At 38.8% G+C, this 19,523-nt stretch overlaps 1 protein-coding gene across 1 annotated transcript; it reads right to left on the reverse strand.

Annotated features, from left to right (window-relative positions):
* Positions 1-2,366: 2,366 nt before the first annotated feature.
* copb1 (COPI coat complex subunit beta 1) lies at positions 2,367-16,427 on the reverse strand. Its single transcript, XM_066700888.1, has 22 exons — positions 16,282-16,427; positions 14,944-15,096; positions 14,459-14,688; positions 13,968-14,137; positions 12,358-12,472; positions 12,042-12,134; positions 11,779-11,916; positions 11,431-11,550; positions 10,929-11,036; positions 10,689-10,835; positions 8,687-8,832; positions 8,443-8,539; positions 8,082-8,242; positions 7,493-7,613; positions 6,780-7,007; positions 6,407-6,586; positions 5,522-5,666; positions 5,246-5,365; positions 4,972-5,117; positions 4,393-4,482; positions 3,046-3,201; positions 2,367-2,720 (listed from the first exon to the last, which is right to left on the reverse strand). The coding sequence occupies exons 2-22, from the start codon at positions 15,032-15,034 to the stop codon at positions 2,661-2,663; spliced, it is 2,862 nt and encodes a 953-aa protein (XP_066556985.1). The 5' UTR covers positions 15,035-15,096; positions 16,282-16,427; the 3' UTR covers positions 2,367-2,660.
* Between the last annotated feature and the right edge of the window lie 3,096 nt (positions 16,428-19,523).

Below are 19,523 nucleotides of genomic sequence, written 5' to 3' on the forward strand. Positions count from 1 at the left end.
ACTTTCAGATTCAGTTTTGTATTGAAACAGGCAGTTTTATTCAATCAGCTAAGTACTCCAATCTTCTGCACATTATTCAGAAATATCTACAATACCAATGCATGTGACGAACTCTCTCCCCCATTTAGTGAAAAGGTTTTGGCTAAACCTCTGGTTAAGCCAATTTCATGCTTCAGGGTTAGCTGGCATCAGAAGCCCTCTCTCACTGTTACTCGCATGCAGGTTCCCCATTTGCAGCCCGTCTGATTTCCGTATAAATCACATCACACCACAAAGGGCTAATTTAGAGAAAGGAACTGTCGTTTCCCTTTTCGGTTTAATAAAACACCCACATTAACTGCCAAAAATTATCGAAGAGGTGTGTGTGTTTTCATACAGACTGATTACCAGGCTAAAGTTAAGGTAGCTCTCAAATAATTGAAGGATGTTCTGAATCAAATTGCACTGGTAATACATCAAGTCGGCAAAGCTTTGGATGCCTAAGTAACCCATAATAGAAGCAATGCACACAGAGTAGGAACGTGCAACAGCAATCATAATATAACAGTAGAACTGCAGAGACAGGGCTGGTAATGAAGTCTAGAATTAGACGTGTTCACTTCTTTAAAGTGGAATGTTCCCATGGTGTACATCTTGCAAATCACTATGCAAATTGTGTTGTCTTCAGACAGTGCTTTGACCTCTGGAGGCAATCAGCCTGGATGCAATAACTAACCCTGCTGGAACAGGGAGCATATGGCACATGAGATCACACCATCCACCACTTAAGGACTTCCATAAAGCACAGGGCAAGAGGCATTTCAACACTTATGCTTATGTTCTTAACAAGACTTCTCTGAATACAAATAAAGTGGAATAAAATGTGCACTGGATACTTAAAGACAAACTGCAATGTTGTAATTATACTATTCTATAATTATACTGCATGGTATTCTTTATTCAATTAGCTAATGGAAATCAAATGAGGATTGCAAATTGCCTTCACTTTTTTTATTGTTCTTAAGGGGCTGTATCATTAGTATGGTATTTGATTCACTTTTACCCATGGTAAATATCTGTAGAGGAAATTGTGACATATATACTAAATGTAAAAATATGGCAAATCCTTAAATTGTCCTTAGATCAAAGTTCACATTGATGGGTGGTAAGGACTGATTTGTGGGGCAAGCTGGTTTTCAGCTGCCAGCTCTGTAGCTAGTCTGTAGTCAGGGAGAGATGTCCAGAGCTCAGTGTTGAGTGCTAATCACAAGCAAAAATAAATCTAAAACAGTAGTAAAAAGAGAAAATACACAATGTAGAACTGACAAGTTTAATCTGTATATTTTAATAATTTCTATCTTGAGCCCTGGATGCAAGTTCCACTTCAGCCTTTAGACCAGAGAGGAAAAAGAAAAAAAAGTGAACATATTTAGAATAGTGGAGGCTGTGAGCTGATCTGACTCATACACATACACATTTTCCATGACATCGAGCTGATACCTTTACAGAATGGAATGGGGAACTACACTATTCAGTTTTCAATTGGGTGGTAGCAACAAGTAAGATGATTACAAATCTGTTATAAAGTAAGTCTGACTATGCACCAAACAGATGAAAAACTAGATTTACTAACAACCCATAATATGCGTAGTGCTTTATCCTATTGGTATTGCAAAAGTACACATCTGCTTTGGATTGATTGTCCTACAATATTTCTGTTAATGGTTTATGCCTTTATTTTTTAAACCAATTCTAGTCTGTACAGGAAGTATACTGGTCCAGAGATAACTGGCCTAAGGATAATTTGGCCCAATGGACCGGACCGATGATAACCAATCCTATTCCAGTTATCACACCAAAACCATCTTTCTAACAATCATTTACAATTCTATGATCAACTGCAGAATCTTAAAACTTTAAAGTCATCTGAAAAGCATGTGACAGATGAAAAGGAATTCCTGAAATTCCTCAGCTTTCACCAGAAAGCACTTTATTATTAACACTTATGACTTGTGGTTTAGAATGTAACATATTTTAGATTTAAAGAATTGTCTTAACTGTAATTACCAAAAAGGTGTATGTAAATATATACATATATTTGTAAAACTACACGAAAGCATTTCCAATAATTTATGTCCTTTATAAAAAAATAAAAATTGGTTTAATAAAAGTAAAGTGATGAAACATCAGACAAAGTAAGTGCATTTAATGGCAATAGATTTAAAAAAGATTTAATGGGAGTTGAAAGATACAACATTTGTCAATGTGGATTTTACGATATCACTCCCATTACAAGAATCAGATATGTAGTACATGATTGTTAAAAAAAAAAAAAAAAAAAACCTGTCTCAATATTCTCAGAAGTTTAATGAACAGTGACAACACAATCAAATGTTATATATCTTTATTATATGGTTAAATGCTTAGTGTAAATTAGAGATGAACCATAAACATCCTTTACATGACAAACAGGCTGCTGAGGACGGGGCCTCACAATGAAAGTGTGAAATCCCGGACTGAAACATTAAACAGCACTGGAGTCTTCAGCAACAACGCACTCTCTTTCCTAATATCAGTGGAGGACAAGCAATAGAAAAGACGCTTAAAATTGACTAGCCACAACAGGTATAGGTGAATCTTGCCTATCAGCTGAAAAAGTTGCATTTATTTAATATTTTTATTTATGCATTACTTTTTTTCTGAGAAAGGTTGATCTTGTCTCCCAGACTGAGCGCCATTCCCTGCAATGAAAAAATGAGACACTGTTTAGAAAACACTAATTAAAAGCAGCACCCTACTAAACCTTCTCAAACTTCAAGATATTACTCTTCTTCAGTCAAACAGCTGGATTCCTGGTCACCTCTAGAATACATCCAACCTTACACAGTGTTACTATAATGTAGAAATTAAATGGGACACAGGAGGATCTTCATGCATCTTGCATTCATAATCACCAAAAAATACTCTCAGAGTGTCACAGGGTCCTGTTCAGACATTGACCAACAACGCATTTAGTGTCAACAACATTTTAAGGTCTGAACACCTGCCGGGACATACAATTCCTACCTGGCTCTTAGCCCGGATGCGGATGTGCCCACTGACTGGAGCGTCTGGGCCCAGGTGGATGGGTTTCTCAATGCTGACGTTGGCGAGTGCATCCTCTCCAAAGATGGAGCGGGCATACAGATTGGCAGCCATGAAGCCACAGAACCCAGAGAGAGCCTGACAAGAGAGTGTCAACACAAATTAAGGCTCTGTGTGCATAACTGACATTTACACCGTCATTACATATACACTGAGAAGGTAAAAATCAGTCTGTCATGCGTATACATAGATCATCATCATCATTTAATTATTCGTCATTGTGCTGAAACTATGCTGTAAAATTGAATATACCGTAAAACCTCAATTAAACGCCCCTGACATTTATTCCAAATAACTGCAAGAGGCCCCGGCGTCAATCGGAGACCGGCATTTATATTAAACAAAAAGACACTGCGGACTCATGCAGGGTAAGAAGAGCCTGGAAACATTGCTTCATTGTAGAAGTACTAATAGGCCAGGCTTTTATGTATTTCTTTTTTTCATTATTATTTTTTAATAATTTGCTTCCAAAGATGCAAACACATCACATTCAATGTATGGTGAACTATACACTGGATTGAAAACAAGATACAGGTAATTCTGTTAGCAGTCTACACTGTGATACACTGTGAACTCTCGCTAAATAAACAAAAAGCACTTCAACAAAACTGTGGAAATACACTTTAAACCATCAACATCATACTTAATTAATGCATTGTTTATGTCACAACTGACAGTAAGTTCAATCACTACAATTCATAGCAATACAAATATACAACAATATATGTGTTTTTATTAATTTCTCACTATACACATACATACATACATACACACACATATATAAGCGAGAAATTAATAAAAACACGTGATGGTGTTTTAATTAATATACGGTATATAGATTTACTGAAAACAAGAAAGATGCAAAAACTAAACAACAGTTCACGTAAATATGTTGTGGGAGGTCCTTTCAAGTGTGTTAATGCATCTTAAAAACTATATCGATTTCCTTTTCCTTTATTTATAAAACACTGTGAAGTCTGTTTTGTAACAGCAGTAAAGCACGAGACGGCATGGTTTATTGTGGATATTGTCACTGCTTGGTTGGTTGCACGTACATACTGCGTCGTACCTAACGCACCAAATAGTGACACACAGCATTTATTAAAGACCAGCTTTTATTTACATTATTATGCAAATCAACCCAGCGAGTATTGGAGACCGGCTGCTATTTGAGACCCGGTGAGTATTGAAAGTTTAACAGTATTTAAGAAACAAAACGTGTTTAAAAAAAAAAAAAAAAAAAGGTTGATATGGATATTAATACATTACCTTTTCTGGAGTCAGACATTTCATATTGGTCGATTTCAGGATATGATGCAGATACTCGTTCAGATCTATGATGTTTGTGTTAACCGTCACCTAAAAGGGATGACTGTTACTAAACTTTCATAAGTACATATACAATTTCAAATGACATACAAATAGAAATAATGCTGAAAATCTAAACATGCTGGCCAAATATAATAACACACCCCTCAAGAATCATATTCTCTTGCAGGATTTAAGTAACAAAAACTGGGCATTTTATTCTGGCCGTGCCTTGCAAGCCAAGCTTTGTCATCTGGTATGGCTATGAATTATCAGTTACAACCATGAACACTGACTCCATCACACAATCTTCTCCAGCAGACTCTTTGTTCTTGAGAAGAGCATTTATCCAGGCACACATTCAATTAATATGTGGTTTCACATGCTGTTTAGTCCTCTATAGGTTAACGAGAAGCTCCTGGTAAAGATATATGTCAGCATAACAAAAGCAATTGTGGTCAAGGATGAGACACTCAGACATGGGATATGAAGGCCCATCCAGACAAAACCCTGTCTGTCCCTAAAGCAGTTCCTTCTTACCTTGTTCTCCCATTCAAACTCTGCCCACATCTGTCGGAACTCAGCATCTGTGCATGAGGCCGGCTGAATATAGTCCATGATGTCTATGTGAATATCACTCAGGACAACACAGTTTCGGTCACTGGCAGCTCCAGAAACATCATAAACTAAAAACAGAGAAGGGAGGGGAAGGAGAAACTTGTCAGTTTAAAACCCCCTTGTAAATATATTTTTAAATTGAAGTCCGAAGATAAAGGAACTTCAGCAGCAACCGTCTTCTACAAAACATTCTTACCTATGTTACCGAAAATGATGCCATTCTCTGTTGAAGCCACCTTCACGTTGGCCTTAATGTTTGCAAAATCGTGTGGCGCCAGTGTGAGAGGCGAAGGTTTTTCCACTAGCTTCAAGTCACCTATCGGGTTAATTAAATGTGGAGATGATCAGTATAACACAGCAGACCCATCTACAAATACACACTTTAGTTCAGTATTGAAAGGATTTGCTTTTCTTAGCTGGAATCATTTAAAGACATAACATAAAAAGCTGCGATGCAATAAAATTACTTTACCCAGTGTAGCTAATTCTAGAGTGCAGTTCTGTAGAGTGTCATTGGTCTGGTTGACAACAAGCACGTCCAGTACAATGTCATACTGATTAACATGGACATAGGCTTCCGCATAGACTGGGTCAGAGAAGCCTGTCAGCTGGGTGACCTGCAACACAACAGACAACATGATCTCATTAGCAGCACACTCTCCTGGGAGGACGGCACACACCTCAAACACACTCTAGTCACAAACGCTGACGTAGACCGAGTTTGGTAATGGTCTGTCTGTTTGAAGATGGCCATCCATACCTATATACCTACAGTTGCTGCTCTGACAATTTCTCTTTTGACATAGCAGACAATGAAAGGATCTACAAAACAGAACTCACAGATTCCAGCAGATGCTTGATTACATTTTTTATAACTTAATCCTTTTATTTATTTATTGGGTCATAATTTTCATGCGCTCTCTTTCAAGCCAATTAAAAACACTGCACAGCTAGCTTTGATTTAAAAAGAAAATCCCATCAGAAATGTGTAGAAATTAAAAATGAACAGATATTTTGCAAATGTCATGTCTTGCTTTTTATTTTATTTTTAAATAATAAAACCAGTGTTTACCAAAACAAGGTGTCACATCATTATATTTTTATTTTCGTTTTTACCAAAACAATACAAAATGCAAGTCATAGTACTCTCCTCCAGTCCTGAGACACTGATAAGAGCCTTAAAACTCCAATGTGGAGCAATTATTATCCAAAAGCACCATCTAATGGCAACAATGGAAATGTCAATTGCCCAACTTCCTGTACAAATCTCGTAAGAGGAAATACTGTATCTCTCCAATGCACAAATCTAGGTACACAGTAGAAAATGGTGTGACATGGTGCCAGGCCACAGCAGTACCTTATTGAGTTTGGATGACAGGGGGTCAGCTGCCTCTTTCCTCTGCGTGTTGCCCATGGCTGCCAGCAGGCTGAGCTGGAACTGGTCCTCTTTGGACGTCATCTCGTTCTTGGGTGTGAGCTGCATGAAGGAGATGGGGTCGTCGGCCTGCACGGTCACGTTTCGCTTCTCGGACTCTTTCTGTGGGGTTAATAAAATAAATGATATATATACACTTGCGCTCCCTCTCTCTCTAGACACGCAAATAGTACATTTCATCAAAATTGCAACATTAACCTCATTCTGTACTTTATTTCATGTAGAATATAGACATGCAGTTTGAGAGCTCTAACACTGACTGGCGGTCAAGTGGGGAGGGAACGGTCGCCCTCACCTTCTGAGAAAGCTTCTCCTCCTCCATTTTAGCGGACAGCATGTGGGACAGGGATTTCCTGCACTCTTTATTGAAGATGTCGTTCATGAGGGGGGAGCACTCGGATAAGACCTTGAGGCACAGAGAGATCCGGTCCACGTCATCATCGGTGATGGGCTTCTTGGGGAGAGAGGACTTGCCCAGATGCAGTACTGTGGCCATGATCAGCATCGCCTCGGCAACAAAGGACTGGAAAGACACGGCTTGTGTTAGATCGGGGAAGAATAATTATAAGGTTCACAGCAACACCTTGGGAAAAGAAGAGGGGATAAGGCACGGTCATAGGCACAACTAAACAATGGTTCGCAACTATGTAAACACCTTGCAGTTTTAACTTTGTACCACTCCTTTAACCTTCTCTTCAGTTTCACAATCATTGCACATCTTCCAAACAAAAACAAGAACACCAAGGTCTAGGTAGCTGTTTTTTTGTATTTTCCCCAAAAGGCTAAAGAAGAAATAGAAATGACTCACAAAGACATCACAAATAAAATGACCAATAACATTTCCACAGCTTTCTGTACAGAGGAGCACAGATCAGATCTTGTCAAAATCCTATTCAGGAAATGCATCCATACCCCAAGACATGGGTCTGTATCCCATGTGGCGTACCATCTTAAACGTAATGGAACCTTAGTCTTGACGATTGTAACCACAGGTGCAGTCACACTTACGTTTTGCTTCCGTTTATCTGTCACAATGGCAACGTATCGCAGAGCCAGCTTCGTGAGAGTTGTTGCCAAGGAGGCGGCAACAAAGAAATCTCCGTCCATTAAAAATCCCCGCAAAGGTGGTCTACAAAACAAAAACAACAATGAGTACTCCATATGTTTTGACAAAATTAGGATTCAAAACATATAATTAATCGTCTCACATGGCGAGCAACATGAAACACCAGCCTTCTTGTTCAGGAGTTTAAACAACCCCAAGGGACCTATGTAGTTAAAGTTAAATAGTGTATTTTGGTCTAGACTCGCTTGACTAAGGAAACAATGACCTGGCCATGAGGACAATGCACGACTTGATTGAATGAGCTAAGGAGCTGCTGCAAAGGTGGTGTTTGGAGTGGAAGAGGGATGCAAAGCAATGAATGCTGGGAATGTGTGTGTATTGCCGGAAACTCATGCTTGGGTATGCGGAAGTTGGGTTGTGCGTGAATGTGGTTGTCCTCCACCCAAACCTCAGGTTTAAGACTCTAAAAAAACATCCCCGTTACAGACTGGAGAAGATTCCCTTATTGCACGGTTTCTGACGTTTCTGTACCTGTCCTCTTCCTTTTTGGATGGTCGGGAGGTGCTGAGGGCACTCTGGGTGGCGTAGGTGCCCATCTCTGTCACCAGCTTCTGAGTGGGCGCTGCTGTAACTTCCTCTTCTGCTTTGACTTCACCAGTTTCTTTCTTGATCTCATTCTCCACTATTGGGATCTGTAGCAAATGAACAGACCAGGTATAGTTACCATCTAGTTTACGATTATAATTATTAGCTGAAATCTGCCATTATTTTCACTTTGTATAACCAATTTCTGTAATAGCTAATGATTATCAACACTCAGATTACTGCTACCATCCGCCAGCACAGCACTACATTCAGATGGCAAGAGTAAAACGAAGAACCTCAGACCTACCTCTCCCAAAGACCTCCGCACCTCTGTCATCACATTCTGAATGTCTTCCTTGGTGCAGCAGTATTCTCCAAGAATCCAAAGAGCACCCCTGTAAATCCTGGGGAGAGCAAGAAGAAACGCATTCAAACACATACAACGAATAAGAGCGGGGTGTTCGATATAGCGATATAAATAGACAAAACGCAAACACCAGTCGGCCTACAGAGGCAGTGCATCCTCGCAAAGCCAAACTGCAGATTCTTACTTGACGGCCTTGATCGCGTGAAAGACTTCCAGCATCTTCTCGGTGATCAGCGGTCTCAGATTCTCAAACCTCTGGACAGCCTCTCGTACAAACTCCAGCACGTCTGCTGCGGCCGCCTCGTTGTTGTCGCTCAGAAACTCCATCAACTAACACACAGAGGAAGAGATGAGGGTCACACAGCTGTATATTCCATTTCAATAGGGCAGCTGCTTAACCTGTCAAAATGAAGATCAAAAACTGCACAGCCATTTACAGTGAGGGAAAAAAGAATTTGATCCCCTGCTGATTTTGTACGTTTGCCCACTGACAAAGAAATGATCAGTCTATAATTTTAATGGTAGGTGTATTTTAACAGTGAGAGACAGAATAACAGCAAAAAAATACAGAAAAACGCATTTCAAAAAAGTTATAAATTGATTTGCATGTTAATGAGGGAAATAAGTATTTGACCCCTTCGACTTAGTACTTGGTGGCAAAACCCTTGTTGGCAATCACAGAGGTCAGACGTTTCTTGTAGTTGGCCACCAGGTTTGCACACATCTCAGGAGGGATTTTGTCCCACTCCTCTTTGCAGATCCTCTCCAAGTCATTAAGGTTTCGAGGCTGACGTTTGGCAACTCGAACCTTCAGCTCCCTCCAAAGATTTTCTATGGGATTAAGGTCTGGAGACTGGCTAGGCCACTCCAGGACCTTAATGTGCTTCTTCTTGAGCCACTCCTTTGTTGCCTTGGCTGTGTGTTTTGGGTCATTGTCATGTTGGAATACCCATCCACGACCCATTTTCAATGCCCTGGCTGAGGGAAAGAGGTTCTCACCCAAGATTTGACGGTACATGGCCCCGTCCATCGTCCCTTTGATGCGGTGCAGTTGTCCTGTCCCCTTAGCAGAAAAACACCCCCAAAGCATAATGTTTCCACCTCCATGTTTGATGGTGGGGATGGTGTTCTTGGGGTCATTCCTCCTCCTCCAAACACGGCGAGTTGAGTTGATGCCAAAGAGCTCGATTTTGGTATCATCTGACCACAACACTTTCACCCAGTTCTCCTCTGAATCATTCAGATGTTGGCAAACTTCAGACGGGCCTGTACATGTGCTTTCTTGAGCAGGGGGACCTTGCGGGCGCTGCAAGATTTCAGTCCGTAACGGCGTAGTGTGTTACCAATTGTTTTCTTGGTGACTATGGTCCCAGCTGCCTTGAGATCATTAACAAGATCCTCTCGTGTAGTTCTGGGCTGATTCCTCACCGTTCTCATGATCATTGAAACTCCACGAGGTGAAATCTTGCATGGAGCCCCAGACTGAGGGAGACTGACAGTTATTTTGTGTTTCTTCCATTTGCGAATAATTGCACCAGCTGTTGTCACCTTCTCACCAAGCTGCTTGGCGATGGTCTTGTAGCCCATTCCAGCCTTGTGTAGGTCTACAATCTTGTCCCTGACATCCTTGGACAGCTCTTTAGTCTTGGCCATGGTGGAGAGTTTGGAATCCGATTGATTGATCCCTTTAAGAGAGTGCTCCTAATCTCAGCTCGTTACCTGTATAAAAGACACCTGGGAGCCAGAAATCTTGCTGATTGATAGGGGATCAAATACTTATTTCCCTCATTAACATGCAAATCAATTTATAACTTTTTTGAAATGCGTTTTTCTGGATTTTTGTTTGTTGTTATTCTGTCTCTCACTGTTAAAATACACCTACCATTAAAATTATAGACTGATCATTTCTTTTTCAGTGGGCAAACATACAAAATCAGCAGGGGATCAAATACTTTTATCCCTCACTGTATAATATTCATATAGCTAGAATGAACCATTATACATACAAAAAAATACAGATTAAACCTAATGGCAAGACTTACACTAACAATAACCAAACATAAGAATAACGATCGTTAAACATTATCAATGGGGGGAATTATTTATTTATTGAGATTTATACGTCCTTTATGAAAGCCGGCTTTGTGTTCTGCAAGGTTCCAGAAAAGAAAAAGGAAACTACTCACAACAGGAATAACGTTTGCGGCCATATCTGGGAAGCGGACACTACAGGAGTGTAGGGTCCGAACGAGGAGCTGTCGGTACTTGTCAGTATCTTCATGTTCAGTTACGTTATTGGTTTTGATCACCTCCTTCTTTAGAACGATCACAAGCTGCAATGGGCATGAATACAGACAGTTAGAACCTGGAAATCAGGTGTAATTACAGAAGGGCAGAAAACAATTAAGGCAAATGAGGACTCGGACCTCTTCTACATTACGGGAGGAAACCAGATCCAACGCAAGCTGCAGGGTCTTCTTGCGCACTTCTAAGTCTGGAGTAGCCAGCACACGGAGGATGTCCATAACAAGATCCTGAAAAAGATCAATCGACAAGAAATAAATAAAACTGGATTAATCAAGGACATGTGCATTTCATACCATTGCTATAGGAGAAATGGTCTTTTGTATTTTAAGTATTGTGTGGTGAAAAAGTGTTACTTCATTTGTGCATAAAGAGTGATTTAAATATTTTAATATACACTAATTACTGCACCACTTTTTCTTCCCAGTGTGAGGATGTTCATAATCTCACCATGAAACCGTTCTAGATGCACCAACACTTGTTGCCAGAATAACGTGGTTTAGCAGACACATAGGGATTAAACAGCTGTAAGGTCTGACTCCCAAGGTCTGATTATAAAAATTCATTGAAAGAATTTAAGAAAGAATGACAATTTAATATGGGATCCAAGTTAAAACGTTTTACCTGAAGTACTCGCTCATGGGTAGGGTGTTCCTTAAGCTCAATAAGACGATCCAACACAATCAGTTTCACATTGTTATCGCTCTCCTTAATGATCAGATCGATATAGCACTGAGCAGCAGCCTGGAAAATACAACCGCACACAATTAAATAAACTTCCTATATTAAAGCTTGCATTTAAAACATACTCAACAGAATGAAGGCTTCAAGGTTAAAACAAAGAGATATGGAAGACTGGTTATCAAATTCATACAAAGAAACACTGACACTTCTGCTAACCTCCAGGGTCTCACCGACAATGAACATTTCTTGCAAATTTTAAATTTTACTGTAGTGCTTATGAAACCATACCTTAATAGCAGTCGGTGCACTGGAGAGTGTCACTAATGTGCCTGCTGCCTCGTATTTTACTGCCGGACTTGAGGACTGCAGGAGGTTGTAAATACAGCGGATGAATCGCGCTCGCTCCGAGGGGTTGGCATGGCACACCTGCACAGAGAACACACACGACACTGCAGTCAGAAAGAAATGTCTGGAACCAGGGGGTGATCACAAAGCAACAGAGCGTGAGGGTGCAAGTGAAATGATGACTCGAGCAGTTGTAACATCTTTACCTTGTAAATGAGCTCCACAATCACCAGCTGAAGAATGTCTCCAAATGTCTGAACCTGATCAATGCACGTACTGAGATAATCCAAGGCTCTGTCCTAAAGAAGAAAGAATTTTTAAATTATTATATAATTAATTAATTACTAGCAGTTTCATGAGTTTTGGTCAGCTATATATGATTTACCTTAATGTAACATTAAATAGTCAGTGTGCATTTGTTTTTTCTGCATTACCTTCTCTCACACTTAACATGGCTGAGAAATCACCACATAGGTTAATCAATCAGCTACATTTTAAAAGATTAAAATAATGAAAATGTACCTGGTCAGCATGGATAAGCATCATGAAAGCATTTCTCTTACAGCTGGCATCTTTCTCGTTTACCAAGAAATCATGGATCAGCTCAGGGGCATCAGGAATCAAATTTTCAAAGTTTCTACAGGAATTGAAAATCACAGTAAATGCAGGCCAATTCCATAAAGGGCACAACACCTCACTTTATTAACACTAGAAGCACCAAGCCGTTCAATTTGACCGATTTGGTTATTAAAATTTGAATTATTCTGTGTTCCTAAATACACTGCGCATACCCGTTCGTGACTTTTCCTAAATATATGTATTAAACATGCCTACAGTGTTTTAGCTGGATAAACACGAAAATAAATAAGTTATAAACACATTTACCTAGAATAGCCAAAATCGTGTAATTTTGACCGGTCATTTAAATACATTATAACTCAAATATAATATATAATCCTGCCTGTCCTTTACAATAGAGTCAGTCTGGCGATCTCTACCTGTCTACAGTCTTTCATGTGCTTGAAAAACACACACATTGTACAGCATTACAGGCGTTTTCTTACAGCTGTAGTCAGCTAAACATGGATTGGAAACGGAGATTGAAGAGAGCTCGTTTTGGAAATGCCGTGTATATGAACATGACTGATTCAGGGGCATCAGCAATACTGCGAATGACAGATCATTCGTGGGTTTGTGCCAGTGGTGTGAAAACGCTTTGAGTGAAACGCCAGGTCCAAATGGCACCAAGTGCTTTTACTCTACTGATCAATACGCGATTGCTACTGCAGTACAGAGTGCAATAGCACGGGCACATTGCATGCAAAATAATGATTCACGGACATTATCAGTGGAGGAGCATTTATTGCGATTCTATATATTCGTGGAGTAAAAGTGTTCACCTGGAGAGGGCTGTCAAAATGCAGTGTGAGGTTCATGCTCATGCAGGGAAAGTGGAGAAACTTGGAGAAAGTGGAGAAAGTCCTGTGTGGACTGTAACGAGCTGTCAGGCTATATACATATATAGGAAATTCCTTCTTGAAATACAAAGCTACAGTGAATAAAAGCAGTGTATGTTGAAAACAAAGTTTACACGACGTTGAAAATGTTTACTTGTGTACAATTATGTTTTGATAAATGCAATAGTTATTTTTGAACTATAAGATATTGCTTTTGAGTATTATCCCAATATTTACGTTTACACTTGTTTCATTCTCTTATTGTATGCCATTTTTGAGCTTTTTGCTTATTGGAGGCTATATAGTTATTCATTTTTTGACTGCAGTGTGTGCATTTAGAAAAAAGTGCGTTATTTATAGCATGTTTTATGTTTTATGATCATATTTCAATTTAAATACTACACTTGTGCTATGTAAATGTTGGATTTGAAGTTCATGAATAAAACTTCTGAGTTTTATATGATGGTTTGCCTTTGATTGTCATATCACAGCTGTTAAAGAGCTATCGGTTACAATGACCGGCTTTGGCGCTTGTAGGTAGTTCGAAATGTTGGCGCTTCTAGTGTTAAAGAACATGCACTTCTCCTAGATTTCATTTAATGAACAACCCCCTACACAAACACACACACTATATTGACAGAGGTCCCGGCATGAAAACCCGTCAGACCTGCATACCTGTAAATGGTGTAAATGGCCAAGACGGCATTTCTGCGCACGTAGCTATGCCGGTGCTCCAGGCATGCGCGAATCGCTGGCATCAATGGCTCGAGCAGCTCAGACTCCTTCAGCTTACAAAGGAAACGCAGCGTGGACCCCCGGATGAATTCATTGGGATGCTGCAAGTCCTATAAACACCAATCAGTCCAATCAGTATTGTGGATGACCCAAAAACACCTAAAAACTTTTGAATAAGATGTGATTCAAATGGGTTGTGGAACTACATGGAAGAAATATTAATCACATTTTATTGGTTAAAATATAACACATTTTCTGCAATGTGCCTAAAAAAATTCAAGGATGTGTGGGTATGCAAAGTTTCTATGGCAATTCTCACACATCCTAATGATCCAACAAAGCAAACCTTATTCTATTCTATAACCAAAAAGAAAAAAATGCCTACATCTCACATATCTAGTGCATGGCTTATAAGAAGGTCAAAGCACTACCTTCCTGTAAGCATCACAGACGAGGATCATCTCCTGCAGCAGTTTGCCATCTGGTGTGGTCTTGGGAACGATCTCCCAGAAGACAAGCAGCAGCTTCTTAATGGTGTGGTCTTGCAGAGGCAGCACGAAGCGAATGATGGTCATCAGCAGGCCAGGCAGCTTCTCACCATTCAAAATCATAATGATGACCTTCTTCAAGGCCTCAGTCTTGGCCTTGATATCTCCTTTTTCTAAGGAAAAAAGCCCCACACATCAACATTAAATAGAACTTCTTTCACCAAAGCACAGATCACAAACAGATCGCTGCTGACAAAATATCAGTGGCCGGGTAACAAAAAATAATAGTATGATTTAGAGGTGTGCTTTACTTCCACCGGTAAAACCAATAGGCCTATATAATGTTTAGCAAATCATTTTGGATATCAGATGGCATGTTGACATTTTTTACATTTACCTTTCAATAAAATAAGTCTAATAGTACTCACCTAGGTCTGTTTTCAGACTTATTTCTGATGGAGGTTCCGAGTCCATCGGAACATTAATCAGGGTATAACACACATTTTCTGCAGCGGTCATTGTGCCAGCTGTTAATATTACCCAGCAGGTACCTCCAATGAGAATCTGGTTTTGATGAAACTCTATAACAATTAAACAAAATAATCGATGAATAAATACATACACATACATACATAAAATAATTACAAAGATGCACAAATATATGTTTACACTGGAAAAAAATTAAGACAGACAAGCAAAAATCATTGTGTCTCAGAGAAGAGAATACCAAGCACCTGTAAGATTTATTGCAAATGAACCCGATGACTTAAAGTCTAAATCATAAATCATACATGTACTGAATGACATTTTAAAGGAGATGCAAACTATGCCTGAAAAACTTCGAAGTGTATGTCTCAACGTACAACAATGACTGCACTGTACATCAATAACGTAACCTTACGTCCATCCACGTTGGCAGGTGGATGTCTAAGTAATGACAAGGACATCACTGTGTAGACTACAGGTCGGAGACTTGATCATGTCAAAGCCAGATGCATAGACTTAGGACGTCACAAAACGACTTCATATACATATATATAATTCTAACACAAATGTATAAACAAATTTAATTTTGTGCCATTCATATTTCAGTACGCGAGCTAGGCAGCCAACTAGTTATATAAAACAAAGAGATGATCACCTAATACAAAAAATAATGGTGTGATGACAACAAATTAAGTTGCTGAACCAGTACTTACACAAAAGGTGTTAGTAACTTATTTGTCCAGCTGAAGCACAACCCATGTTAAACACAAATCCATTGAAGTAGTACAGTAACCGCTGCACCGCAACGTTATGATTGGTCGAAAACGAACATTTTACTTAATTTGACACTTGATATGGTTGCGAATTAGATAATGAAGTATGTCTACGGTTGCTTGATCTATCAGTACATTTTACCTCAAAATCTAGAGGTCTGGCCTAATCAACAGGCCTCAGGAAGTAGCCACCTCAACAGCTCTCAAAATCGTTCAATACAGAAACAACTTGGGATTACGAAAGAAGCGCGGAGATGTGAACTGATACATGCACACACTGTCTGGTTTTTGATATACCCAGCTTTCCTAATGCCCACACGGCTCGCCCGGGTATTGTTGTCCTGTTCTCTTGTGCCTGTCGGAACTTCAGCGAGCCTCCTAGCAGAGCGTCAATTAAAACATCTAAACGGCATAAGATGATTTGTTTTAACATTTATAGCTATGGCCATTAGAAAGGTTGTATTAGATAACGTATGCAAAATATTTATATGATGAAATATGTATTACCTTTCAGTTTAGGTTTATATCCCGTTGTGTCCGCTGTCTTTGCCTCTGTGCCTCAGCCTTACTCCGGCTCCCCAGCTGCTGAACGCTGGAACAGCCCGGTGACGTGGAACTCCAGTCTGCGAGCCACATCAATACTACGGGAAGCGAAGAGGGACAAACACGACGAACTAAGGCGAGGGTACATACTAACTCGTTTTGATCTGCAGTAGTCTGGTGTAAGTCCTGCAGACCGTGTTGTATGAGCTGAGCAGAAGTGGAACACGATGGAAAATTTGAACTGAAGCGCTTTCTGTCCACTTTCTGTGTCAATTACATGTTTAACTATTATTTTAATCGATTATAGATAATTAAGTATTGATCATATACGTTAAAAGCACACACTGCTGTACCAAGTTAGGTATGTGTCCCGTAAGAACTGTGGCGTCAGTTAATAACTGGACATAATAATATAAACATTATTATTATTATTATTATTATTATTATTATTATTATTATTATTATTATTATTATGAATGTTACTGAAGGGGCTAGCAATGAAGTGTAGTAGAATACTGCTTCAACAATAGGGAGCTATTGCAAAGGGGACTGTAGTTTTACCATTCATTTTGTAGTCTACAGTATATTGGCTTAATAACATACTGTATATTACAAGTGGGATGACCAATGTTACCATCATTTTATATAATAATAATAATAATAATAATAATAATAATAATAATTTAAAAAATGTGCATATATTTTTAAAATTACCTCACAGAAGATAGGATTACCTGCACTAGTTACAGTGGCTCTCAAAAGTATTCACCCCCCTTGGACTTTTCCACATTTCATTGTTACAACATGACATCAGAATGGATTTAATCAGGAGTTTTTGCAACTGATCAACACAGAAAATGTCCATAATATCAAAGTGAAAAATATAATCTGCAAATTGTTCTAAATTAATTACAAATACAAAACAGAAAATACTTTAATGCATAAGTATTCACCCCCTTTTCTATGACACACCTGATTGAGCTGTGGTGAAACCAATTGTCTTTAGCAGTCACGTAATTAGTCAAATGGAGTCCACCTCTGTGCAATTAAGGTGTGTCACATGACTTCAGGTTAAATACATCTGTCTCTAGGAGGTCCCACAGTTGGTTAGTACAATTCCTACCAAAAACTACATCGTGAAGTTGAAGGAACAGGTAATGCAAATCCAGAATCAGGTTCTTCAAAAGCACCAAGTGGGTAGGATAAAAGAACATTTCCAAGGCATTGAATATCCCCCAGAGCACAGTAAAGTCCATTATTAAGAAATTGAGAGAATATGGTACAACTGTGAATCTGCCTAGATCAGGCGGTCTTCAAAAATTGAGTATTCGGGTGAGAAGGGTACCAGACAGGGAGGCCACCAAGAGGGCTATGACAAATCTAAAGGAGTTAGTCTTCCACAGCTGAGCTGAGAGACACTGTGTATATGGCAACAATAGCTTGGGTGCTTCATAATAATCATTATTATTATTAGTTTTCTGAAGTGTCATTTGGTGCCTTGATCTGTAAGTTACAAGAGACATTTCATAGTGACATTTGTTATGTCTTTTGCCAGGGTTCAAACTACTTTTCCAGCTGTGGAAATAAAGCTCTAAGAAACCAACTCTAATGAAAGAAAATTATACAGGCAGACACTGAAAAAATATGAGATAATACAAAAAGTGCAATATATACAATTTAAGACAGGGCAACTGATAAATTATCCTAGAAAATTACTGAATGTCAAAGATTTATTGTCCCCCGTTACATAAGCATCTTGTTTACTCACATACTCTACCAAAGTCTAATGTAGTGATTGTGTCCAATATACACACAGTGTCTTGAATAGTAAGGTAAAATGCAAGCACTTGGGTATATTAAATACTAAATATTAAATACTTTCAGTGTAATAGATTTAGTTACTTCATGTGCATTTCATCTTAGCATTCTGTTTAAAATGAGGTAGCATTTTGGTTAATGTAAAATATACAATTTAGTAATAGGGGTTTGTTCTCCTTCTTATAGCTTAAATGAATTATCAGCATATAGTTTCAATTAGAATAGTATTATAATTAATTGTTTTATGAACATTGTGCATAACAGAGATGGGTTGGAACTTCAGAAAAAAGTATTAAAAATGGTGCTGCACACACTGGAATCGGAAGTATTTTTATACCCTAACTTTAATCCTACAAACGTTTACATTTTAAAATAAAATGAGAATGGTTTTCAAGGAACCATACATTTTTGTTATGTATATAAAGGTATGATCTTTGGAGAGTTTGCCTAAGCACTTATACAGCATGACCCCTGTATGCAGCATCAGCTCTTTTGAGATCTCACCTAAATTAACATTAACCGTGGCTGAAAGTTCAATCTCAGGCTATCTGATTACACCTTCTTGCCGCTGTGTCCTTCAATGCACTGCAGCCTTGACTTAGTAACACTCAAAATCAATATCCCAAAGTTTAGCTTTCCATAGCAAAACAGACATGTATACTCTAAGTGCAGGGCCTGCTCAGGCAGTTACTGACAAATCCCATTTCAATAAATAATACAACTTAGCTGGCATTTCAAATTTGCATTCTTCAGCAAGTCATTGTGTTAATTTCAAAACGATGATCTCCAACAAATGTGGATTCCTCTAATTAATTGATAAGAGTTCACTATACAGGTAAAGCCTTATGCAGTGCAGTTGTGGAAAGAAAAAGTGATCTAATAGCACATTACAATACACTGCAGAACATTAACATGCCTAAAGAAATACCTTAGTGCAGTGTATACATTTTATTCATAGCTGTTAATTCAACATTACAAAAAAAATCTGGTCATGGTTAATCTTACCTTCATTTTAATTCCAGTCTTCTTTAGAATGTCCCAAGTAATTAATACACAGCTATACACCCCATTCTATGGGAATTACTATAATACTCCCCTCAGCGAGATCTCTCAATGATTATCTAAAACACTGCAAAACCAGATTCCTTACCTGGCCTCTAGTTGTAATATACCAGGAGACTGTTTCATTAAAACCATGAAATTTCCCTTTGACATAATCTCAAAGCAATATATCCTCACAGTATTAGTTAAATCAAAAACTAGTTTTTACTTTAACATACAAGAGCTGTGGCTTCTGGGTTCCATTTCGTCAGTTGCTAGCACTATTCTTTCAAAAACAAAGTGCTGTCCAGTAGCTCTTGAAAAGATTTCAGGATCCTTCAGTGCTT

This window comes from Amia ocellicauda, chromosome 4 (genome assembly GCF_036373705.1).
Source record: "Amia ocellicauda isolate fAmiCal2 chromosome 4, fAmiCal2.hap1, whole genome shotgun sequence".
NCBI classification, from domain to species: domain Eukaryota; kingdom Metazoa; phylum Chordata; class Actinopteri; order Amiiformes; family Amiidae; genus Amia; species Amia ocellicauda.

What these genes read in the sequence shown, in the direction of transcription:
- copb1 (XM_066700888.1), bottom strand. Translation starts at nt 15,034, where the DNA reads ATGACCGCTGCAGAAAATGTGTGTTATACCCTGATTAATGTTCCGATG. An exon ending in TCTGTGATGCTTACAGGAAG is followed by an intron (nt 14,138 to 14,458) that starts GTAGTGCTTTGA and finishes TGGTGTTTATAG; the next exon opens with GACTTGCAGCATCCCAATGA. An exon ending in TGCGGAGGTCTTTGGGAGAG is followed by an intron (nt 8,243 to 8,442) that starts GTAGGTCTGAGG and finishes CATTTGCTACAG; the next exon opens with ATCCCAATAGTGGAGAATGA.